The sequence below is a fragment of the Lichenostomus cassidix genome, chromosome 3, assembly GCF_008360975.1.
Source record: "Lichenostomus cassidix isolate B80296 chromosome 3, HeHo_3.0, whole genome shotgun sequence".
Lineage (NCBI taxonomy): Eukaryota > Metazoa > Chordata > Aves > Passeriformes > Meliphagidae > Lichenostomus > Lichenostomus cassidix.
Window position 1 is genome coordinate 5,340,982 of NC_139483.1, and position 26,161 is coordinate 5,367,142.

At 42.4% G+C, this 26,161-nt stretch overlaps 2 protein-coding genes across 18 annotated transcripts in view; one reads left to right on the top strand and one right to left on the bottom strand.

Moving 5' to 3' along the window:
- CCDC88A (coiled-coil and HOOK domain protein 88A) overlaps positions 1 to 5,469 on the bottom strand; it is a 64,616-nt gene extending 59,147 nt beyond the window's left edge. For 10 of the 17 annotated variants that reach the window (XR_014850559.1, XM_085054170.1, XM_085054182.1 and 7 more), the window contains exons 1-2: positions 4,400 to 5,190; positions 4,176 to 4,276 (exon numbers count right to left, since the gene is read on the bottom strand). Coding sequence is in view for 16 of the 17 variants with exons in the window: in XM_085054170.1 (XP_084910296.1) it covers positions 4,176 to 4,276; positions 4,400 to 4,462 (164 nt within the window). In the remaining variant the exon portion in view is untranslated. Of the gene's footprint in view, positions 1 to 4,175; positions 4,277 to 4,399; positions 5,191 to 5,310 lie in introns of those variants that run through there. The other 7 variants (XM_085054173.1, XM_085054180.1, XM_085054181.1 and 4 more) reach the window with 3 other exon arrangements.
- A 169-nt stretch (positions 5,470 to 5,638) lies between these two features.
- The window catches only part of CFAP36 (cilia and flagella associated protein 36), a 32,364-nt gene continuing 11,841 nt past the window's right edge, over positions 5,639 to 26,161 (top strand). Inside the window, exons 1-3 of the mRNA XM_085054188.1 lie at positions 5,639 to 5,773; positions 8,065 to 8,161; positions 22,376 to 22,715. Of these exons, the coding sequence (XP_084910314.1) occupies positions 8,087 to 8,161; positions 22,376 to 22,715 (415 nt within the window). The 5' untranslated portion in view covers positions 5,639 to 5,773; positions 8,065 to 8,086. The remainder of the gene's footprint in view (positions 5,774 to 8,064; positions 8,162 to 22,375; positions 22,716 to 26,161) is intronic.

The window sequence follows — 26,161 nt, forward strand, 5'->3', positions numbered from 1 at the left end:
AAGGCTGAGAGCTCAGAGCAGCAGCCAAGGAAGCTGTCCACATTCTAGGCACACACCACCAGGGTGGTGGAAGGAAACAGGCAGCCAGTCCACCTGGAAAATCTGATGGTGTGAAAGGCCTGCAAGTGGATCCAGTCAGCGAAAAACAGTGGGAGAATGGTAAAAGGGGAAAAACCCAGGAGAACAGTAAAAGACTTCGTCTTTGAAGCAGTTTGCAGCATGTCTGGATGCTAAGACTGATATGGAAAGTATCACTTAATATATGAAATTAAGACCAAAGTTATAAATGGCACACTGGGATGAAAGCAGCCAGGTTTTCCAGACAGTGGATTAAATTAGCTCAGTTCCAGAGTTTGGTTCTGTACATTACCAACTCTGCATATACAGTCTGGGTCCAACAGCTCCTTTAAACCAGATTTATTTACACAAATACAAAGCACAGCAAAATAAAACTATTAAAGCTAAAATACTGTTTCAAGTCTTTGTTGCTTGACCAAATATTAATGGTGGTGGTAAATGTAATGAAAGCCCCAATCTTGTAACTACTTGCAGCTGTCTCTTTTTATTCAGAGGAACCAGTAAGACTCCTGTCAGTTTGGGAACCACAGCTCATATTAAAAGACTTTCAGCATTTCTTACACAATCCTATTGGAATTCAGTTAACAAATATCAGAGAACAGGACCTATCAAAAATGGAAATAAATACCACCCAGAAAATGAGTGTTTCTGTAAAAATACTGCGATTTTTTGGGATCAGATGAGTTTATAAACAGTACAATGCTAAGACTATTAAAAAAACCTGGGTGGTGTTTATCAGGTTCTAGAAAAATATCTCCAGGACAACTGAGTATTCTTTTACTGCAATTGTACTTGGATGTGCAACAGGTGACTAATCCATTGAATTATCCTGGTTCACTGATTTTAGTACTACACACAACGGATTTTACTCACGCCTATGAGCACTTCATAATGTTGGAAATATTCTGATACAGAGGTGCAGCGAAGGTATGAAGTATTTCTGGTATGTTCCTCCACCTCCCTGCCATGGCAGAACACCACTGCAGGGATCTCTCGTGCTCTGATTTATTTCCAAGAAGCATGACCCCTTTTTTGTATCAAAGAGCACAAAGATAAAGGCTCAGATTTAGAAAGACAGATGGGTTTCTATCCACAAGTATCAGATACTGACTGATCCCAGCAGAAGGTAAGTAACCCAATACTTTTCAAGAATGGGACCTAAATTTAAACAGGAAATTAGAGACATTCTCTCAAGTTAGGAGTTAATATTATAAACACTGGGATTCTCCTTAATTAAAAATAAAATTAAATAAATAAATCATTAAATTGGCCTGTAGCATCTCCAGCAAGGAGCAGCCCTCCAGATGTAACCGGGCACTGAACAGAATCTATGCAATTTTCACATGCCCTGAAACATTCAAAAAGTCAAAGGTAAAAGACATAAAAGGAATGTGATGAATTCTCTCATTGATGAGGTACTAATAAACTCTGCTGATAAACCCCTACAATCTCAGCACCATCAGCATCCTGCAACTATTCCAATGCTGACCTCTCTTTCCCCTGTCTGAATCATTACAATTGTTGAAAATAAAGTTGATCCAGACAAGCACAAGGAGAAACAAATGCTGGACTGACTAACTCTCACTTGTAGATGACAAGTGAGGGCAGGATTAACTCTTTTTTAACTGAACAAAAAACCTCTAACTAACAAAGCCACTTTTTTTTTTGACTGTGTAACTGTTTACAAACCATGCCTAATCCAATATTAACACTCACTTTTATGGTCACAGAATTTGTTTTCTCAACATTTGGCAAGAATAAAGTAAGTATTAAAGTATATATGCAGCAGGACCACAGCACCTCTAACAGCCTCCCCTGCCATAGCTCCTAACCTCAGACCTCTAGCTCTCATGTGAAGTCACTGAGCTTTAAAAAAACCCCAAAACAAACAACCAAAAAAAATGCCCCAACCCCAACACCCTGAAGAAAAACACTTTTCTTTTGAAGTCACATGACACAAGTTTTTCTGCCACATTTCCTCAATATATGGTAGTAAAGAATGAAAGGAAAAAAAATTGAAAACACTGGAAATAATCTATATTGATGACTGGGTAGAGCTGCATCTTTGAAGTGTTCTTGCAAATGAGGACACTTGCTTAATAGGTGGATATTCAAAGTGAACAGGGCTAGGAGTTAACACAGGTTTCCACAGTGACTTCACCGCAGACAGAATCACACTGCAAAACATGAAACAATTTTTCCCCTATTTCAATCCTGGCACAAAACCCAAAACAAACTGAACCTTCCCAAACTATGAACAGAGCTCTAAGAGGCAATTCTAAGCAGTAACCAGCTGTCATACCTCCCAGCTCTCAAAAGACCTTCCAGTGTAGTGACATACTTCTAAAATGATTTTTATTTGTACACAAATCCTTTCGCACACACCTCCACTCTGAGGTAGTTTTCACTGTTCTGACTACCAAACTATTTTTTAAAATTTCTGTCTCCAATGTGTATTTTTTACACATACACACCCAATGCTTCCTAAGTAATCATGGCATGAGGTCAAAGATGCACAAAGTCACAGCCAAATGTAACAACCCAGTGCCTTAGGCATGGGAATGTTCCTTCCCTACAGTTTTCAATTTTACAGATATGCCTCAGGTATCAATTTATGCTCAGTATTAAAAAAAGACTGATAAATTTTAACTTTAAGACTATATTTTTCAAAATATTTTTGTTCCAGTGCTAAATTTGCCTTCCAGCTGTTAAACTGTTTTATCCCACAGAAGCTCTACATATTAAATGCATGGCCACCACTGGCAAGCTACTTACTTCATGTAGTCCAACAAAAAAAAGAAAGAAGTTATAAAATAAAAACTATTTTTCAGAGAAATGCACCACCTAAAACTCTTATTAAAATGTGCCAGAATCCACTCGAGATTTTTTTTCAAAAAGTTCCATTCCACCAAGTTTTCCATGTTTTTCAACATTAGAGTGAATATTAGAAGTGAATATATGGGAGTTTTAGTTGTACAGAAGTAGGTGACAAAGAAAACACTGGTTTCAAAAGGCTGTGAATTCCCACTTAGATGTGAAAAAATGTTGCTCTTTAAACACAGATTAGCTACACAAGCTGAACACCAAGGGCAAAACTTTTACAGCACTAAATATGAGTCAAAGCCATGAGCAGAGTAAGAGGATGCCCATCCCTGAGCAGTGTTCCTGAGGAACAGCTGCCAACACAAGCTGCTCACGCACTGATGGATGTACCCAGCCAGCCATAAGCCCACAGCTTTTCATACCTATACAGACAACAGATGTATTTCTCTGCAGACTTAAAATATCAGAGAAAAAAAAAGGTATGTAGGAATTTTTGCACTAGTAACACTTTTATGATTCTATCACTAGACACCTGACAAAAGTGTTACTCTCCAGCATGACAGTAGTGGGCAACATTCCAGTCAAAATTAGGATTAACAGAGAGCCACTGTAAACGATTTTTTCTAGCCACCCGAGTTTTCAATTAACAGTTTATAAACCCACGTAAAAATGTTTCTTCTGTGAACTGTAGCCAGAAAACACTCTATACTCGCAATTAAAACATCAGCTTTACTGCTCAACTGCTATCTGCTCTGATTTGGAGGCGTGGAGAATGAAGATGAAGGAGTTTAAGGACCGTCCTCTTGCTCAGTGAACAACCCTCTGTGAGTTGCATGCCATCCTTAAATTGCATGTCACATGCACCAAGATACGGATTAGAACCTTATTAGACAACGAAATTTATTCAAAATTTTCTTTATGAGCATGACTTACAGCAGAATGAAACCTTTTTTAAAAGTCTCAGTGGAAATCTGGGAAACTATTTACAGTCATCCCATTTTCCAGTAAGTTCTACAATGATGATTCAGCCTGTATCACACTATACATCCTGCAAATACACTGCTTGGACATTTAGCTGTGCAGAGTCAGGGTCTGCCACGACCCCAAGTCTCCTCTTAACTCACCCACATGACCGTGTCAAGCACAAACGAAAGCAGTTTACCAAGGTCAACGTGGGGAGAAGGGAAAAAGGATTTTTCATATGGAAGCAAAAAAATACCAAGAGAAACAAACCAGCAAAAAATAACCCCGAGGCAGCAGTTGGCCACACTCACATTTGCAGCATGACTTCGTTCAGATACACTCCATCCACCAGCGCCACATATTCCTCCAGGTTGGTCCCATTTCCTCCAGCCAGCGGTCCGAATGTCTTCACCTGGAACAGAACCAGCAGCAGCACCATGACACCAACACCACCTCGCTCCCTGCCGCAGGGCTCTTCTCCTCAAACAATGAGCAAGGAAAACCGGGAACGGGTGAGGGGAAAAGGAAGGCTTACCCAGGTGACAAGAGGGCTCGACATGAACTGCTCCAGAAGGGGTGTGAAGATCTCGTTCTCCATTTTACAAAAAAATGGTTAGCATCAATGCAGCTCCTCCGATGCAAAAAATAAATGTAAGTCCTTCACTGCAGCAACTCTCTGGAATGCTCCAAGGATTCAGCTGGAGTGAGCGAACCCCATTTCTACCAAGCGATGCAACAGCAACAAAAGTCAGTGCACTGGCAAGCGGGATTTATCTTCCCCTTTCAAGAAAAAATGCATCTGAAAGTCCATCTACGCGTATTTCAGCCTTTCCATTGATGCCTCTCCTTTCCTACATAGCGGAGGAGTGGAAGGAAGGAAAGAAAAGAGGGAGGCTGCCTAGCTACTGGGATTCTGCATCAGACAAAAAAAAAAAAAAAAAAAAAGAGAGAGGAAGGAAAAATCCGCTTCAGCAGCGGCAGCGCCTCAGAAAGGAAGGAGAAATTCCAGCGAAACTCCGCAAGCTCATGCTGCCCGCTGCCCACAAAAAGCCCCAGCGCCGGGCGAGGGGAGCAGCGCGGCCAGCGACCCCCGCCCCTCTGCCGGCCCAGCCCGGGCTGCGGCTGCACCACAGCCCCGCTGCCCCGCAACGCACCCGGGCAAGCGGCCCCACAGCGACCGGGGGCTATTTTAAATCAGTTCCCTTTTCTATCCCTTCCCTTTTCCACTACGCTACGACGCCAGAGAGCAGCAGGACCGGCACACACCGCCCGGCCCCGCAGCCTCGCCCTTCCCCCGCGCTGGCCGCTCCCCCTAGGCTCCGCTCTCCCCTCACCGCTCCCGGAGCGCCCCCCGACCCCTCCCCAGCTGTTCTCCTGCCGCTCCGCCACCGCTGCCGCGGCACCAGCTCCGCTCCCCACCCCCGTCCTCCCGAGCTGCGGGGCCACCTCGCCTCAGCCAGCGCGGCCGCGCCGCATCGCTCGCCCCCTCCTCGTCCTCCTTCCTTCCCTCCCTCCCTGCCTCCCTCCCGCTCTCCCTGCCGCCGGCGGCCCCGCCGTGCGGATCCCTCCGCCCGCAGCCGGGTATCCCTCCGCGGCCGCGCGGGGATGGCGGCGCGATTAGCGAGGGGCGGGGCCGCGGCCGAACCGCTGCAGGACTCGCGCCCGGCGCGCGCGCGCGATGCGGCTGCGGGCAGCGCTCGGCGTGAGGGGAGCGAGCCGCGTCCCTGCCCCGCTCCGGGAATAAAGGTGCCCCTCAAGGGGGGAGAATGATCTCCCTATCTCCCTTTGGGGGAATAAAGGTGCCCGTGAGGGAGATGCTCTTCCGTTTCCCTCTTGTGGAATAAGGATGCCTGCGAAGGGAAAACTCAGAGCGGGAGGGATGTTCTCCATTTCCCTAAGGAGAATAAAGGTGCCCCTGAGGGGAAAAGTGTGGGAGGGAGGGAAATGCTCTTCCATTCGCCTTTGGGGAATAAAGGTGTCCGTGAGGGGAAAACTCAGCCGAGGCGAGATAGTCTCCATTTCCCTCAGGAGAATTAACGTGCCCGTAAGAGGAAAAGCATGGGAGAGAGGGAGAGGGAGATGCTCTCCCATCGCCCTTCTGGGGAATAAAGGTGCCCGTGAGGGAGGGAAAAGCGCGGGAGGGAGAGGCTCTTCCAATCCCCTTTCGTGGAATGAAGGTGCCGTGAGGGGAAAAGGGCGGGAAGGAGATGCTCTTCCTTTCCCCTTTGGGGAATAAAGGTACCCGTGAGGGGAAAAGCGTGTGAGGGAGGGAAACGCTCTTTCCATTTCCTTCTTAGGGAATAAAGGTGCCTGTGAGGGAAAAACTCGATACGGGAGGGATAGTCTCAATTCCCTGAGGAGAATAAAGGTGCCCGCGAGGGAAAAAGCACGGGTGGGAGAGAGGGAGAAAGGGAGAGGCTCTTCCATTCCCTTCATGTAAAACAAAGATGCCCATGAGGGGAAAAGAGTGGGAAGGAGATGCTCTTCCATTCCCCTCTTGGGGAAAAAGGTGCCCGTGAGGGGAAAACTCCATGTGGGAGAGGGATCATCTTCCATTCCCCTCTTAGGGAATAAAGGTGTCCGTGAGGGCAAAACCATGGAAGGACAAGATGCTATTCCATTCTCCTTTGGCGAATAAAAATGCCTGTGAGTGACAAACCCAGTGCAGGGGCGAGATGTTCTTCCATTTCCCTTTTTGGGAATAAAGGTGCCTGTGAGGGGAAAAACTCTTACCCCTCAGGAGGTGGAATCCAGACACAGCCATGCTAAGACAAAATCCAACTTTCCGGAAAGGTTTCGTAGGGAATCAAGAGGATGACAAGCAGTGTGCTGGCCTCATCCACTGTCCCTTCCCTGAGCCACCTCCTGCTACTTGTGCTTCCAATATCCAATCCTGCATTAATATGCATGGCTATATCTGCTTAATACATTATGTGGTTCGTTGACAAAGCATTTTGCAAAATCTCAAACTAAATCCAGCTTCTCTTCTGTGTGGTATAAATGAAATTGCAGCAGCATTTTTTTAAAATACCTTTAGTTTTGCATACCAAATTAAAAAGAAAAAAACCAAAACCCACAAAACATTGCAATAGAGGTGATTGAAATTAAGTGCTTTTGAAAGACATCAAGTAACAGCTAAACAGATTAGGGTTTTCTTAACCTAAATACTGGATATACATTTTTCCTAATGTCCAAGACTGGGAAAAAAACCAATTCCAAGAGTGACCTGTTTCCCATGAAGAATGTCTAAGTAATAGACTAGAAAAATAAATCATGGGCCTTGTAATATTAGTCAGTCTTTTGCATTCCAAGGGGTTTTTTTAAAATTTAAACAATGTTGCATAGCTAAAGGACTTTGATTCTCAGTTTTATTTTTTCAGCAAAAATCAGGTCTTTCCCTCCCAAACCAGATCTCTAGAGTGAACTCAGCTCTCCCATGAAACAAAAGAAATAAGGAAGGGCAAAGGAAAACTGCAGTCTTGGTTCTGAATAAGAACCTGGTGATCCATGGGTGGAATAACTGCCAATAAATTCCCAGCCCTTAAAGGCAGCCACAAAAGCATTTTTGTACGAGGCTGACCAACCAACCGCTCCGCTCCCTGTGTCTGGCAGCAGGCTGTAAACATGCGATTGCGCCCACAATGCCATGGAACTTCCCTGCCTCATCCCCTTGTTTCTTGCGGGCTCTAATTAGGCAGTAATGACTTTGGCATAAAGCAATTTCTAGGAATTACAGACCAGCCAGTAGAAGCTGATAGCCCATGTAGTAGTAACAGCAGCTGGCACACAAAAACCATTTTATACCGGGACTCCCTAGCATTAAAAATTGAATTAAATGGTTTTAGATGTTTTTGCTTCCATCCACATCACGCAGTTGGCCTGTGTTCTCAGCATGGCTGTTGATCACTGTTCCTGAAGACTGCCTGCTGTATTTTAGATATGAAATGCATTGTCAGCTGTTTTATCTCAGATGATTTACAGTTCCTTATTTGAACTGGAGATTAGTACAAGATAAAATTTCAGAAAAGGTATCCAAATGCAGGCAGAGGAGTTTTGGTTTCGGTTTTTGTTTGGTTTGGGTTTTCTTCTTTATTTCCCCAACACTAACAGCCCTGAAAACCTGTGAAGAAGCTCTAAAATTACTTCTAAATAGCTTCTATTTTGTCCCACCAAGTGTGAGAATATTTACCTCATTTTCAGGTACACACAGACACCGACCAGGATGAACTGCTGCCAGGGCAGATGTTTGCAGTGGAGTCAGAGCCAGAAGAACCTGGATTACAGCCACCTCAGACAGGTGAGACAACTTGCCTTAGGACAGGAAGCTGTCAGCCTTTGATTGCTGAGCCCTTGTTTGACAGACAACCCTTAAAATGAATTAAAATGTTTGTCTTTCGGGTTGTTTCTCTGATCCCAAACTGAATACGGAAGGCTTTCATTTTTAGCGTAGCTGTCAGGAGTCCCATGAGTATTGTTCTAGGAAATACTTAGAAGTCACAGCTCTACACGGCTACATTACTGTAACCTGTAGCTTGAGATATATTTGGCTGCATTGTTTTAGCACTTTTTACCTGGGAACGCTCCTAAAAACAAGTTTGATGACTGCACTTACAGTGCTAAATCCCAGAACTGTTACTAGAATTCAGTACCAGCTGAGGAAGTTGACAACTGAAGTTAGCTAACCCAGAAACAGAGAAGAAACATTATTATTAATCTGAAGTTTTAATCATTTTAACTATTCTAAGAATATACATTCAGGAATATTTTGAAACTCAAAAAATTATCCTTTCTATAATCTGAAAAAATGCACAGAGAACAATCTTGTTTTTCACATCTCATTTTCTAGAACAGCACTGTCAGTATTTAATACAGAGTGTGGCCCACTACTTCTAAAAAGAAATTTACAGATTAACCTTGTTGTTTAAAGAGCAGTGTTTGCTCTTGTACAAGTAAAGCATCCCCATCTCATTTATTTTGCATCTCCCTTGGTACCACAAAGACTCTAAACAGAAGACATGGAAATTATAAATCATCTGTGCCTAGATCCCAGATCTGCAAATTACAGAGTTACTTCATCTTCTCAGGGAACTTTTTTTGCTCATAGCATCACTTCCTGTGCCTGCTGTTGCAAAACAAAAATCAACAAAGAATATCTAGAACACAAACTGATGCCTTAAATCTGCAGAAAGCACCAAAGTGTAACCATGTGCAGCCCCACTCACCTTGTCAGGGTTTGTTAAAACATTTCTGGTCAGCCCTGCCCGCAGTGAGCCAAGGGAGGGGACAGTTTGGGGAGTAGATTACAAGCAACCTGCCCTTTTTGGCTGATGCAAGAGGCAGTGGTTTTCTCTTCCTCTTGTACACGACCAAAGGAAAGAGGTGATGCTGCTCTTGCTGCTGGCTCTGCCTCCCAGTCAGCACTGCTGGGTTGACAGGCCTGATGGGACTTCAGAAGAGGAGAAACACAGGGACCAAGTGTGGATGCTTGGGATCCACAGTTATGAAACCACAGCCACAACTAGAATGTTCTGAATATGGGCTGGCTTGACAGGACAGTGTCTAGTGAAAACTGCAAGCCAATGACAAAAACACCCACCTTCCTTGTGCTGTGTTTGGACCCAGAAAATCCTGTTTCCCTATCAAACCAAGACTATATGAGTAGATGAGGCAATAAAGGGAAGAGTAAGGGCACTGAGGGGTTGAGCCTTTTTAAGTATGGCTATGAATTCTTAAAGGTCCCACAAATACAGCAGACTAAAGGTCACTTCTTGTTCCAAAGGAGTGGAAAGAAGGGGAAATCCCTCTGTAAAATTAATAAAGAACTGAAAATTCTGCAACAATTCTTGAAGATTTCTTCCCTGCTACAGCGTCTGCTCTGACATGACCAAAATTCCCCACCAACTTTAAGGGAACTTCCTAAGAAAATTGTAAGCAACCTCAAAACAAAGGGTTTTTTGAGTGAAAATTTAAGCTCAAAACAGTAGGGGCCTGGGGAAAGTTGGTGTTGTCCATTTAAGATTTTTTACAGATCCCAGACATTTTACAGTTTGTGTCCAATTGTACCAAGTAGCAAGAAATTAGTACAGAGCCAGCAGACAAAGAACACCCTGTATGGGTCTCTGCCATACAGGACAGTTCTCTGCACCAGTGTCAAATGCATGAGAGTTTCCTGTCAGGCAGAACATTCATTGCAAGAACAGCTATTGACCATTTCCAGCCATGCCTTCCTAACACATCCACACTTTCTTTGAAGGACTACACGGACAGTACTTAAAAGGTGAAACAGTTGGTAAAAGTGTCACATTTAATACTGGGATTCATCAGAGGAGGGGGGAGCCTAAAGCATATTGTTTCTTTTCAATCAGTTGGACAGGCAGGAAGAATGTTACTGTGGCAGGTCAGCTGATGTGATCAGAAACAAACCAAGGATTTATCTTGATTTTTAAATTTAATAGCCATTCCTAAATATTTCCATAGGCATAAACTCTTAAGAGGGTGTCAGAGAAATACTCCCTTTCAAAGAAAATTCATTTGAACTTAGTATTACAGTTCAGCTCTTTTTCCTGTTTAGCCAATAAAACATTTATCTGACTGTCATCCGTAACTAAAAGACTGTCTAATAATGCTGTTTGTGAATTTCCTTTTGTTATTTGCTGCATACAAAGGAAATAGATTGTTATTTTCCTAAAAGCAAGTGTTGAGTATTACAGTAAGAACAGCAGTTACCAGGACAATAGCTTTGGTACTCACTTCTGTTGTGGCCAGTGAAGTGAGACTGAGCAAAAGCTCTTGCTGACATGCCTTCTGTCAGACAAGATCCTGCCAGTATGAGCAGTGTTTCTTATGAACTGGGTCAGAAAGATGAATTACAGAGCACGCTCTGCATTTCCTCTGATGAGGAGCAAAGTGCAGCCCAGTCTGCTCATTGTTAGCAGTCACAGCTGCCTGTGGATCTGCAGATCTGTGGCTCAGGAAAGCAAGATGCTGGAATTGTATCAACAACACTAGGCCATCTCGGATCCCTGATGTACAGAAATGCTGAGCTGGTTTTCTTCTCTAGTGTTTTCCTTTAGCATGGAGCACTCTCCCCATTCAGCTTCACAAAACAAAAGAGGTTTTGTATCCCCGGGAAAGAGTTTCTCACCTCTTAAAACTCCAGTTGCCTCAGTTGTGCTTTATTATGACTCTAAGTTTGCTTTCCCTCACACACCACCACGTGCCTGGTAATTGGCTCCCTGTCCTTTGCCATGGACTCTTGTCCTTTGCCATGGACTCTTGTCCTTTGCCATGGTGCCTCCTTACTTTTCACCCATGTTTTTGCAGCCTTGATGTCACTTGACCTCAGTAGCTTGGGCAGTGCTGCCATGAGACCCAGATTTCTGGGCTCAGGAGAGGTTATTAAGTTCCAGAGCCCTGCATCACCTTTGATATTAGCATGTCTAATTAGAGAGGCATTCCTCACCAGCTGGAGATGGATCTTCCCAAGGTCAGGAAATAATGAACTGGGTGGGGAATATTTCTGTCTTTGAGATTTCCATGCATGTACATTTGTGTACATATTTTTTCATAACTTTAGATAGAAAAATATACAACACTAAGAATGTAACTGTCGTAGAATCATTTCTGTTCAAATCCCTGCTCCTCTGAGCTCCCCTCCTCAGGATTATCCTATTCATTTTCATGTCTGATTTTACCCCTGGTTATTTGTCAAATTATTTACGTCTGAAAACAGCTTTTCTCTCTATGAAATACTGGTGAAACAATTAGAAGCTTTTAAGATATCCCTATTTTGCCTTTGGGAAAATCCTTTGACAAGCTTATAGAACAAGAAAACACAAGTTATTTACAGCATTACATTAAAAAGACTGATCTTAAAATATATGAACTAATTAATAGAAAAATCAAAAGGTCATGAAAAAAGTAACTAATGCCAGATTTAAAAATGGTAATTACACTTATTAGATAGCATTCCTGATGAAGCTTCTTGCAAGAGGGTGGATTAATGAGTCACCTAAAACTGAGAACGACCTACTCACACCTCCTTTAGATACCAGTGTTAACTGTACAACCCTACTGTTTGCACTAAATCTAGAAGGTTCAATTCACTGTGATACCAGTTTAATTGTGAATTTAATTGGAGATGAACACAAAATTGGGAATCTTACCTATTTCTGTTCAACTCTGGAAAATACGTCCTTTTTTTACCCAAATCTACCACCTTCTAAAATTTCCAATTGAAGTATTTTTCTACTACAGGTAATTTTTTCTTCTGCTAAAACCTACAGTGATACATTTGGTCTTTTTGTTTAGGCTTTTGCAAACCACTGTCATCAACAGCTATTTCCTGCCTATTCCTTTCCAGTGCCTAAATATCTCCCTTGGGTGGAGTCTTCTTGCCAGCTTTATGTACCTATCAAATGCTATATTTTTTTCCTAAGGAGGTCATATAATATTGAAGTTCTTTATGATTTTTACATTCCACTCTGTAACACAATTTCTGAAGTAAGTGTATAGCAGTGTACAGTGGCTGCAAGGTCAAAGGATGGTTCAGCAAAACACTAAATTTCCTTCTAATTTCAAGCTTATACTGAGATGTCAGTTGTTTGGGGGTTTTTTCCCATTTATTATGAAGCAATTTAACACATTCCTGATTTTTAATGCTGACATTAATAAGCAATTATCTAAAACCACTACTGAAACAGGATGCCCAGGGAAGTGGTGCAGTCCCCATCCCTAGAGAGATTTAAGCCATGCAGATGTGGCACTTGAGGGCATGGTTTAGTGGTGGCCTTGGCAGGGCTGGAGGAATGGTTGGACTCAATCTCAAAGATCTTTTCCAATCTAATGGAGACTATGATTTGTTTGATTCCTTTTTAATAACCTGGGTAAGATTAGAATTTTGATTTTTATGTGTATCAGTCTTGATTTCAGTGCTTGATAATTCTTGGATGGGACAGGGAGGGTTTAATTTTTCTTAAGGTTATTCTTTTAAATATTAGTAACAGGTCAAAATATATAAAATATTAAATTATAATAGATATATTTAATATATAAGTAAGTAGAACATTGTAGCCTTTTTCACACAGAAAATAATTTTCACACACTACTAAAATAATGAATAGTTTGAAATTTATTTCTTTCTGCTCTTATGATCTATAGGATATTTTTGATCATAGAATTAGTCCACCTTAACAGTCTGCCTTAAAAGGATGAGATTATTCAGCTTATTCAGGCTGTATCTCTGCAAAAGGAAAACACCTTAACAAAGAATGGTTTGTTGCTGACCTGCAGCTGGTTATGGTATTTCATCTGAAAGCCTATTTAAGTCCTTAATGGTAACATTTATTCCCTCTCCCTCAGAGGAGTATTTTACAAACAAAATTAATTAACGAACGAGGACAGCCAATTTTGTGCTATAGTTCAGGCTGACAGTCACCCAAAAGGGGTGTTGGCAGTAATAATAATGATTATCCCAAAGCATGGAGAGGTCTCCTGCCTCTGATGAGATCCCTGCTGGAGCTGGAGCTCTCAGCCTGGGTGCATGTGGAGCACAGAGAACAGGGAGCTGCTGGCAGGAAAGCAGAGCTGTCGCAGAGGTTTCTGTAGTAATAATGGCAATAGCCCAGGAGTAACCTCTGACTCAAATTACCCACCTCTGCTCCCTGAAGACTTCCCCCAGTTCATCCATATTTCCATTTAAAAGATGACTGACATGCTTCCAGCTTGTGAAGCTTTTTTTTTTTAACATTTCAGAGCTCATTCTTCTACACTGAGTGGAAATACACATTTGCAAATGATTCAGACTGACTTGACTTCATAACTGCTCCAAGCCCAGATCTTCTGCCCTGTCTGCTTCTTTCTTTTACTGCTTCTGTCCTGATGCAGTTAAGTGGAAGCAGGGAACAGTGAAGTATTGGGAGTTCTGTAGTTCCCTTTGTAACAGCAACATGGACTATGTTTAAGAAATTAGTCAGGCATTTAGGAACTGCTAATCCTTCTTGTGAAGAATACAAGGCTTGTTTCTTCCTTCCAAGGAATTCCTCACTCAAGAGCCCATGACATAGCTCAGTTTTACCTACTAAATGTTCTTGCAGCAAGACGAAAAAGCAAAAATATGTGTTTAATGTAATTTTCTTTTCTTTCTGCCAATTTTTCTTCAGCTGTTTTGTGATGGCATTGTTAGGATAGATAATATATTTATATGTCTGCTCTTTGAACAGCTAATAATTGTCCCAGTGCTTATTAATAATGATAACAAAGAGAAGTCCAACTGTTCAAAAAACTTAACAGCATACAAATTTAGAAATAACTTCAGTTCAATTTTCATGGGCTTGGGAAATGGACACAAGCGGGAAGCTTCCTTCAAATTACCAAATAAATCCTTTAGGTATCTCAGTTTTCCCTGTCACTGTGGGTTAAACATAATAATCTGTAACAGCAGGAAAGCCACAATGTCACATACAGTGACAGTTTATTTCCCCCCTGCTTTTACACACACAAAAAAAAGTAGTGGTTGCAAAAGAAAATAAAAAAATTATACAGATAAGTCAACTAAACTGCAAATTTCTAAATAATGACCTTTCATTCCCACTATGACCTATTTTAAGTGAAAGTCAAAATTCTGGCAGTAGAGATTATATAACTAGATTTACTTTATACCAGAATTACAGAATTGAAGCTCCTTTACCTTATGTGACACTTATTTTAGCTTATTTTTAACTGTGACTTGAAAGTCATTGTGGAAGCTCCTTAAGCTTTTTTTGTCAGTGCACTACAAAGAAAAATCAAGATGAAACAGCACCTCCTCTACATGGTGCTTAAACCAAGAGTGCCCCCGTGAGGACTTTTATATATAGATATATATATATATGCATAGGAGTAGACAACTTGAGGGTGAGTGATCAACTACAAGGAAAATTAAACTTAATACTTTTACCTACAAATAAGGCCCAGAAAGTTGCACACAGTACTTCTCCAGATTTTTTATTAGGCAGATGTGGATTCAAACAAGACTTGTTGCTTCCAAACCTCTCTGTAATTTTGGCTAAACCTAAAACTACGTAATTAAAATGCCCACCTCCACAAAGCAATAAAAAAGTTTACCAAATCCTTAGCAAAAAAAAAACAGTGCTGGTTTCCAGTAAAGACCAACATAAAAATGCTTCGAGTCAAAAGATGAAAATGGGGAAAAAAACCTCAGAAATGTTTACAGGTAAGAAGGATTTCAGGAATGAACAAGATGTATTGTGATATACCAGATTAGGGGGAGAAAAGGAGAAAGCATGTTAAAACAAAAGGTTCCTGACATGGAAAAAATATATGAACAGCACATGAGAAATTCTGAAGATGTTGTGTATAAAATCTCATAAGAGAACTGCTGATTTGAAAATCAAGAGTTGCTTCTGTTCCAGGGTGTGCCCACATAGGGGAATGGAACAAATTAATTGTACTGAGCTCACTTACTGCTTATTGAAACGATCTGAATCCATATGATGCAGTCAGCAACTGGCACGATATCACACATATGCTTCTGCTACAAAGTGGGGATTTGAAGGCATAGTAAGTTGGTACTGACTTTGATATTGATGCCTCAGAGCTGTAGTTTGTTTTGCAGTCCTCCTGGTGCTTTGCCACCAACCTGCCTCCTCAGCAACACAGGCAGTTTGCTCTGGGATCTGCTGTCACCTCTAGAGCCGCAGTGTCCTTTGTACTTGCAGGACTTGCATTAGACTCAAAGAGCTTTATGCAAGAGACTGGTTGAGCCCTGAGGAGCAGCAAGTGTTCAAGTGGGCCTGTTAACAAATCTCTCAGCCCTTTTATCTGCCAGCTTTCAACTCCTGTGCACACCCAAAGATGCAGACCTGCATTTGAGATGTTGGTGTTTATCTTGTGACTGTATGCCATCGGCTTTACACTTCACTCAATATGCACCTCAAAAAAAATAACCCTTACCTTGTGTATCTCCAGTCACCTGCTCCTAACCAACCCAAATGCCATTCAGCCTGTCACAAACTGTCACCTTCTCTTCCTGAGCTCCCTGTCCTGACTTCCTAGTGTCAGACCTCCTCGCTCCTGTATTCTGTGGTGAACAGTGAAGGCTGAGAAGAAAAACCCACTTAATTTACTTGAACTTGTTGCTCAATGACTTCCTTATCTCATTCTTTCATGCTGGTTCAGCTTCAGAGTCTGGTACTCTGGAAGTACTTCTCTTTCCCATCCATTATTCACTCTGGCATCCTCGATTTACAAATTAAAACCCTACCACAGAAAGTGTTCACCCAGCTAAACACATTGTGAAGGTCAGTTTGAATCACTCCATCCTATTATAGATTAATATACAGCACACAACACCACATGAGACCTTTTGGAGGCATTTTCCAAGAAAAAAGTATGGCATTTCATCCCTACAAAAGCTCTCAGGACATATTTTTCTCATATATAAGTATTCTGGCACAGAAATGCATACAAACAGCAAGGAGCCAGTGATATTAATACCAAACATGCTAAACTCTATTTATTTCAGTGAAAACCATGTGTATTTCTGCAGGGAATGTAAAATTGAATTTCAAGTACAGGAAGTGCTCTATTACTACTCTGGTACCACAATGCAGAGCTGCTTTTTTGTTTGCTCTAAAATAGTAAGTTAAGCCTGTCCAGCCAAGCAAAGTGTCAGGAAGGAGTCTTCTGATCCCCAGCTCCAAAATGGATCTGGCTGGTCTCTTGTCAGCTTTCCCAACGAGCACTTTTCCTGCTTTATCACGGTGAACACATTACCGGTATTAAGACTCCCAGCAGAGTCTTAAATGCAATTTCCAACCTCCCCCCAGCCCTTGTCCTCCATCCAACTCTCCTCAAGGCCTAACGTCCTGCCAGGATTTCTGCCAAGAGTGCAAAAGCACGGATTAGTTTCACCCCGTGAGCCTCAGAGCCCTGTTTGCCAGCCCACCGCGGGCATATGCAAACCAGCAGAACTCCGTAAAACCTTGCGGAGAAACATCACGGCAAACCCCTTCCAAACAGACACTGAGCTCTGAGGAACCAGTACCAGGAACTGGCTAAGAAAACATCATAAACCGCCACCCCACCCCCAAAAACCCCAACCCAAAGACAGTAAAACCCCAAGAGCCCAAACCAACAACAAACAAGGAGTCATAATCCTGGTCTGCCAAGATCCTCAAAGCTCCATGTTGGGGACATCTCTAAGACTGTCCAGTAAGTCTTTCTCCCTGCAGGCTGTTGAAAACAAAAGCTCGTGGCTGACTTCTGAGCCCTTCAGCTGAAAGCAAGGGTGGCTTTCAGTCTTCTCCTCTCCAGAAAGTATAACTAGGACTGGACAGAAAAGGCCAGGGCAAAAAGCTATGTGCAGTGGCAGCTTCCCACTGGACACCTTCTGTTGTTGCACTCATTTGAAATCACAATTTTTTGTACTACTCATTTCACCTCATTCCCTGTCTTTGTTTCCTACAAAATCTAAGCAGTCTGCTTGTTCACACCTTCGTAAAGACTGGTGACAAGTTTTCTACACTTCATATATTTGGAACGCTTTTCAAAGTTAAAAAACATGAGCAAGACATGCAGGGGGTGAAAGAAGTCCTATGCAATGACAGCATAGCCCTCAGCTCTCAGCTCTACTGTGAAGTAATCCATGATACAGTCACAAAATAACCCACAGTAAGACACAGCATCATTTGATCATGAAAATTCTATAAAAGCATAGTTGCCAATTTTTTAAAGTCGTAACATTAAAGCACAAGCAAAAATCCCATAGTCCACAAATACAAACTACTTAATAAATAACTCATGGTGCTTTCATAAAAATCAACTATGAAAAGTTACACAGAGCTTAATGAAAACCATGCACACCCTGGAATCCTACAGTGTGTCCTCCAAGCAAGAACAGGAGCAGGGCTTCTTATGCTGCCATCATTTAACCTGTTTATAAAGCTGTGAAAAGCTCCACTCTTCATCTCCGAGCTCTGGTTTTTATGCCTTCCTGAGGTCACACCTACTGGTGTGGCAGCTGTATCCAGACATTCAGGGGGATACTGCTCAGCAGTTCCTGGTGACCTTCTACACACCCCAGCTCTCCCCCTGTTCCCAACAGAACCTCTGCAATAAGCCTGAGTAGATGACACCTTAGAAAACAAAAAGGAAATACCAGAGTAACAGAGAAACAGCAGCACCTTTATTCTTCCCACTGCTGGCTATGGTGGCAAAACCCCGTATTTAACAGTGCCCCTTAAACCTGCAAGCTGCTGGAAAGCCAATTGCAGCAGTGGTGAGAGTCAATGGGCTTGTGTGAGGAGTCTGAAATTCCTGGGCTCTGCTCAGAGCTCAAAACAAGTGACCCTGACACTGCTGTGTCACTCTGAACACAGGGCTTCATCCCATCATGAGCTGGCACAGCGAGAGCGTGAGCTGTGAGCATGGAGTCCCTGGTGCACCTGGGAGCCAGATAACACACCCTGGAAAATGGGATAAACTTCTGCTCTCCAGCACATGTCATCTGCTAACCTGATTTGCATAATTCTTACAGTATGAGACTTGCTACAAGTTCTATACATCTGAAACCCATGGAACAGGACAGATGATGTTCTGTACAAACCACTTCCATCTGTATCTCCATGGAAGTATTTCTTTCTTGTACATCCAATTGATTTTTCTGTTTCAGCAGCAGAAAGCACAGTTTCTGTGAGGCACTCCAGTGCATTGTCTTTCTTAGGGAGGTTTTTTTGGCTTTTATAATCAACAATACAATGCAATTAGCCGAAGTTCTTGGGGGCAACTGAAACATGTGGGTAATAAAACTCAGAAATGCAAACTCCAGCTCTTCCCCAGAGCCCTCAGAACCAGCACTTTGTCTGTAAATGCCTTCTTGAAAGCCAAGCCCTGAGGTAACACTATATGACTCAAACCAAACTCATGTCCCAAATAAATTCTCTCTTGCACTGTGCAGTCGAGGAAACCCCGAGGCTGGTCAGCCTTCACATCTCTTCTTGTCCCACTCCCCATAGATCCTCAGGTAACACTTCAGTAATCCTAATATTGATAAGTCCTTTTAAGGGAAGTTCTACAAAGAAACTAAAAATGCCTAATTCTCACAGTGGTAAACACTGAAGAGAAAGTGAAACGAGCTTGTGTGGAAAAGTCTTTCTGCTTAGCTTTCGTGACACTTGGCTGAAGGTGTTCGAGATTCAAAAGAGGAAGCTGGGACTTGTGTAGAAAGTGTCCTAGGCTCAGAAATAGAGAGCTTTCCCCAAAATCCATATACAACTGAAGGTTATAATTTTTTCTGTTTAAACTATTATTAGCATGTGGCAACCATGTTCCCTGACTTTCTCCCACGCTTATTCTGCAATGAATAAAACACCCATGCATCTGGCAATTTATTATTTTACTACTTCTAACCATCTCATACCCTTATTGATACCATCTCATACTCCAGATGCTGCCTTTCTTGGTTCAGTGAAACTCTCCACTTCCAAAGAAAGGTCACAGGGCTTTTTCTTTTTCCTTTTTTTACCTGCTCATGGCTGCAGAACTCCATGCCAGAAGAGATTAGAATAATAAAGCTCACAGGCTTCAGATCAAGCCAGAGACTTCACCTTGCTGTAGTTCATCTTCCATCAATAACAATCAACTGAAATTGGACAGAAAAATCTAAATCGTTACAAGGCTTTTTAGAATTCAAGAGGTGCAGACACCAGAGGAAAAATAATGGTAAAAGCACTGCAGCAATTACTAAAATACCTGGTCAATATGTGTGGAGAAAATCCCTATGGAAAGTATATAGGGGAATAAATCCTATTGTTGGTAAAAAAAGAACATTTGCTTCAGGAAAATATATGAAATCAAATTTATGGATAGACTTTTACATAAATGTGTGGGTAAAATGTGCATGGTTTGTGTCAAGTATATAAATGAAAAAAAATCTAAAAGAGGGAAGAAATAATATTCTTGTACTTTTAGTATCATTTCCACAATCTATAAAGTGAAGGCATTAGATGTTGGACACTTGAGATGCTTTTAAGATTAGATAATTTAGCTAAGAAGCATTATTTTAGGAAAAGCAATGGCATATGCTTATTATTAGATAATTATATTAGGAATGGCCTCTCAGGCAGAATGGATTCTGTGAAACAGCCTTGCATTTGTATAAAACCTTGAAGTCACAAGAGAAAAGAACAGCTTTATAAAATGAAAGAAAATGACCTAAATAGGAAGATCTATAGAAGTTCCTGCAGGAGCTCAATATCCCTAAGGGGAGTAAAAGGAAGATAACTCACAATTCCTTACTTGACTTAAAGCACTTCTTCAATGTGTCTGCATTGCTCAGAACCTATTTCTCTCCAATTTTAGCTTTGACTAAAGTACAGTGAAGTCCCTGAGGTGTAACATATTTAACCAAATAATCTCCACAATAAATTACTGCCAATAAACCCAAACTGATTAGTATTTTTAGTTTCAACCTTTTATACAAAAGTCACATTTAATTCTGCCTATTGGACTGAAGGAAAAGGGCTTTGCACCACAGATTTTCAGAAGGTTGAGCTCAGGGTTCTCTTTGATGTCAGATTTTTTTTAAAAAATCCCTACCAAACTAAAATTTATAAAAACAAACTGGAAAAATTGTATTAAGTTTACTAAGGTAAAAATATTTATAGCCATTGCAGTTGTAAGCCTATTACAAATTAGGTGGATGGGGCAATTAAAACCTAAACAAAAGAGTAATTAATAATAATACTGTTTAGCTGTTACTCTGATAATTTCACTTTTGCTAGTATCCTTTAAATTGCTCAAAATCTGCAAAATTATCCACATTGAAGAAATCAAAAGTGATGCAAAAACTATCTTTGCCAATAGCTAAAAACCTCATCTGGCTCACTTCTTGCCTCCTATTTATAAGCAGATAAATTTATAAATTCAGCAACAGATCAAAAATGGCATTCACTAAAAAGAAGTCAGATATTCTGAAGATCCTGGAATTTCAAACTTCTTTATTATTGTGCATGTGAGTGGAACCCACTGGATGTGAAGAGAGCTGGGTACTGACATAAAGAATTTAGTGGAACAGAGACTGGAATGGCTTAGCAATATTTGCCTGTCAGTGTGTATATATATATATATGTATTAAAAAAATTTAAAATATATATATGTCAAAATGTCTGAAGTAGCAACTTGCTCAGAGAAGACAGAAAATTAGGCAATAAATACTCCTAGTGACTCAGACAGGGGACATTTCCTGCTTTATCTTTGGTGTTATTGACAACTAAACCCCCAACTCCAGTGTTTCTCCTGACATCTACGGGCAGAACATGATAATATCAGGCAGCTTCCTGTGAGGTGATAAAATAGATTTGATTACAGTGGACAGAATTTCCTCATACTCATTACTCTAACAATTTTTCTTGTAACTGATGAAATACTTAAAATTTTTGTGCAACAAATAGGAAGTGAATATCCTGTCATACTACTGATGCTCTCAGACCACGAAACTGGCTGTAGAAATGGAAGCACTGACGGTGTAAAAGGAGCTAAAGTGACTTGCAAAAGGAAAATTCCAAGCTTTTCCAGTGCAGAATTCTTATTTAAATTATGATCAAGTACTTCTCTGCAGTTCTAAGAGCATAGAACTGTTGCCTTTGAGAAATATTAACGAGAAAATAAATAAGCCTCCACCCAGAACTGAAACTTTGTGCAGGCAAAATCTCATTAATGGCTACAAGAGCTTTTCTTGAGCAAGACCAAGCCTGAGGCTCATGTACCAAACTGGAAGTGCCACTGGTTGTGGTCATTAAATCTTTTAAAAACTATGAAGAGGTTATTTTTGTTGGGTTTTTTTACTTACCAGTGACATGCACCAGTAAGACAAGCAACCATCCTGTATTAGGAAGGGCATAAATTGAAACACTGGGAAAAACTTTCCAGTTTGTCAGCAGTGTAAGAGGTGAGAGAAATTATCTTAATTTTAGTGGAGAAAAGGTATGTGCCACAACCACCAGCCCTAAGAAACATCCAAATAATTACGTGTTAATGTGAACCTTCTTACCTATTGCATTGTAAATTATTTCCCAATTCTTACACGGTAGGGTATTTACAGTTTTACTAAGTTACTAATTACCCGCGTTCTTATGAAGGCCTGACGAGTGATTAACATTTTAATTACAATTAGAGCATCAGCCACAACAGCTAACAACGAACATGAAACTCACTGTTTGCTCCACAATGTCATTGCACTCTGGGCACGATAAAATGGGGCATAATGGGAATTTTCTATCCTGCACATTTAAACGAAATTTAAATACAAAAGCTCATCTTTGACTGTACTGTGCAATTGTGAGCGACAGAAGCAAGGCCAGCGCAACGCGGCTTCTCAGGGCCGTGTCCCTCATCTCCCGGTTATCCCCAAGCACAGGGAAGCTGCAGCCTGGCTGAGCAGCCTGTTCCCGTGCTCCATTACTCTCACCTCAACACTGGTAACTAACAAGTTTCTCATTTCTTCCCTTTCCAGTGCTGCGGAGCACCCGCGCGTCAGGCGGCCGGGGATGCTGCGGGCTGCTGCCCGCCCACCTCCCGCTGCTCCCCACATCCATCCTGCGCCAGGAACGCTCGCTGTCCGCACTGCCCGGGCCTGCTTCCCGCCGAGCCGCGATTCCCGGGAATCCCGAGAGGGCGGCTCCCGGCCCGCCGGTCCCGCCCCGTGACGCCGGTTGCCATAGCGGCCGCGCCGCCGGCCATGGCGGCCGAGGAGGAGGACGACGTGGAGTGGGTGGTGGACACCATCGCCGGCTTCCTGCGGGGGCCCGCCTGGTCCATCCCCATCCTGGAGTTCATGGAGCACAACTGCGAGGGTGAGCGAGGGGCCGGTGGGGAAGGGCAGGGCGGGGCAGGCCAGGGCGGGGTGGCTCCCCACGGCCGGAGGCCTGTCCCGGGTTTGGGGTGTCCCTCCGGCCCCGGTGCGGTGCAGGGCTCCGAGCGCACTCGGCCCGTCCGGCCGCGCTGCCCGCTGCCCGGGGCCCGCGGTGTGCCCCTAGCGAGCCGCGGGTCAGGTCGTGCCATTTGCATCCATTAGCTCGTCCTGGGATTAGGGCATGAGCTTACGGCTGACACCGAGAGAGCCCTGAACCGTGCGGCGCCTCGGACCCCGGCACGGCCTCCAAAGCTCTCCCAGAGCCAGGGGTTTTCCTTAGGAAACTGGGCGGGACAACCGAAAGCCCCATCTGGTCAGCGGGACACAGGAGGGGAAGACCCAAAGTTAAATTCCTAAAATTATGTGAATGTTGTCAGTTAAGAGGTGAAAACCCCTAACCTTTAGTACCTCATAAAAAATGATCGCACTAAAAGTCAGTGATTACCAGTGATGTTTTGTAGTTTGTGAGTGAGTTTAGCTCCAAAGTAACTCCAGTTAAACTTCCATTTCTTCCTTCCTATTCTTGAGACAAGGCATAATTTGGGGAGCAGCAGGGGTAAAGTGGAAGTACAGGCAGTGAGGGAGGGCCAGGATTGCCCTGTAGCTGTGGGAGACCTGTGCAGATTTGTATCTGCAGAGAGGGAAGGAGGAAATAGACTTTCTGATGTAGAGATTTGACTAAATTATTTCTGCTGCTTACAGAACAATTTCTGCTGCCAAAAAACACCTGGATCCTTATGGTAGCAAAGTAATGACAATTTGGGCAAGTCTGAAAGCAGTGCCTAAGCCCTTTGGCAAACTAAGGCAGCTTTTGTTTGTGATTCTTGAAAAAAAACTGCTTCTCAGTTTCTCCCGAATTGTTTCTAACTCCCAAACTTTGCATGAGGTAGGATCGTTGGGAGTCCGTACACCTTTCCCTCTTAAAACTGGGAAAAGAGGAAGGGAAAGCTCTTGCAGCCTTCACAGTTAGGAATGAGTTAGAGAAGCCTAGACTGGAAGTTTTCTCCTGGGAAGTCTGCCTAAGCTTGCGGTGGGCCAAACATTCTGCAAAGGTTATCATGCAAAGGGTCTAGGTTTACATATCGAGGGAATTGATTTATCCCTCTCAGGAGCAATGATCCCTTCTCCTTAGAAGGTTGAGGGGAATTTACTGGCAGTAAGAAGATTTGTGGAACTGCTGTAAATTTCCACGTAGTGTGAGGCAGGCTCTTGATGGTCACTTCCTACTGTGCTGATTCTATTGCTGCTTTTGTGCTGACATACTTTGTCAGGACAGAGTCCTTTGCATTCCCAAAACATTCAGTTTTTAGGCTGGACAAGCAAATTAACAACACTCTGATTAACTGACAATAACTTGTGATTCCTTGAAAATACAATTTGGATTTTGGTAATTGGTATGCAATGAATTTATTGTGGAACTGTAGTTGCTTAGGCCAAGTCCTTGCACTTCTACTTGTAAACTACTGTAATGATTTTCTCTCTGTTGATAATTGTTTACTTTCTCTCTCTCCCTCTTTCTGGGAACTTGATTAATTTCTTATGGCCTGATTACTTTCCTTCTATGTGAAAATGAAATGAAATAGAAGGGTGTGTATCATCCCATTTGAGGGATCCTAGCCAGGACTTCCAGTTTTAACAGGAAAAAAATGAGTTTGTCACCCAGGATATCTGGGTCCCCTGGTTTGTCTTGGTACTGTGGTTCTTCAGGTCTTTGTTCCTGTTGGGTGACCAAAGACTGTGCCAAAGCCTTAAGGAATAATGACTACATGATTCAGGAGCCCTGACTCAAGAAAATCCAAGGTCTCTGTTCCAAGTACTCCTTAAAGCCACTTAGCTGGGAGGAGATGCTGACTGCAGCTTGCTTTACTTGGCACTGAACTTCATCCCGTTGTGTCCTGAGCCTGGGGACAGAGTGTGCCACCTTCCCACTCTGCTCTGCAGCCGTGGGAGGAGGAACATCCCCTTGGCAGTGCAAGGCCAGCTATCAGCAAGTGGTGACATCCCTGTGTCACTCCTGCTTGGGATCCCCAGGACAGGGAGGGTGGGAAAAAGGGGACAGAGAAGCCAAGGTGAAAGTTGGGGTTTGCAGCCCAGTTGGGATCCCCAGCCAGGAGGAGGCAACAGAGGCTGCCAAGTGTCTTCACCCTCCTGACTCTGGTAATATGGTGGTTGCCATAGGACTGGTATTTATAATACTTTCCTACCATTTGCATTTAATCCTAGATATTTGTAAACCTTTTATTTTCATTTCTTCATTAAAAAATTCGCCTTGGGCAAAACCCACAAGCAATGTTGGTTTTCCAAATTACGATTAAAAAGCAGGTTCTCCTCTCCTTTTGAGGGACCTGAATTGTGTCACTGGATATGTATCGTTGCACTGCTGTGAGGTGAATGCAAACAGAAAGTGATGCAAGTACCTCCTGCTTTAGGAAGTGCCACCTCAGCTCACACTGTGTCCAGGTTGGCAGTGAAGTGGCCTCAGGGCTTGTCACAGCTGGAAAAGATGTTGGGTGCCTTCAAAAGTCACTCTGAATTTGTGTGAAGGTTACACTGATTCCACGGGCATCACCACCATCAGGGATGTCACATATACATGAAGAATAAATCATACTTGTTCACCAATTTAAGCAGAATTCCCATTCTTCAAATGACTTCAAAGGATGTTCCTGGGAAGGGACTTGTCCAAGTGGCTTATCTTGAAGGGGATTGAGGCAGACTTATTTCTAAGCCTCTGCTTTAATTGCAAGGTTTTATATTACCTCTCTTCACTGTTGGCATGAAAAAAATGTAAATTAACTCCCCCAAACCTTAGTTTTCAGTTTCTCTTATTTACTGCTTCTTCCACCTATTCTGGAGCATAGAGATCATGAGCTTGAGTAGTTCCAGTGAGGGATTTTAATATGAATTTACATGAATATGATTAATATGGCCTATAGTGTAGGAATGTCCATTTTTCCTAAATCAGGATAGATATAATTAAAATATAACTTAACTGCACCACATTTCCTCTTTGGGTTTATCTGGTTTTATGCAGGCAGGGACTCATTTTCCTGCATCACCTTGGCTTCTCACTACATAAATGACATTTAAAAAAAAATGGTTTAACGTCATTAATAAATACATCCTCTATGTAAATACATGGAGAGTGAGAAATTTCCTGCTTGATGTGTCATCTGCCACCTTGGAACAACATGTGGTAGTTCTTATATTAAAACTTACTTTTTAGTGACTGTATCTGCTGAATCCTCAACTTGCTTACAAGTCTATTATGAAGATTTTCCCAATATTAAATTAGGCAGTTTAATTACTTGCAATTACCAAAAGCACACACTTGGCCTGAGTGTGTGGAAAACACAGGACTATTATAAAACATGTCCTATCTTTTCA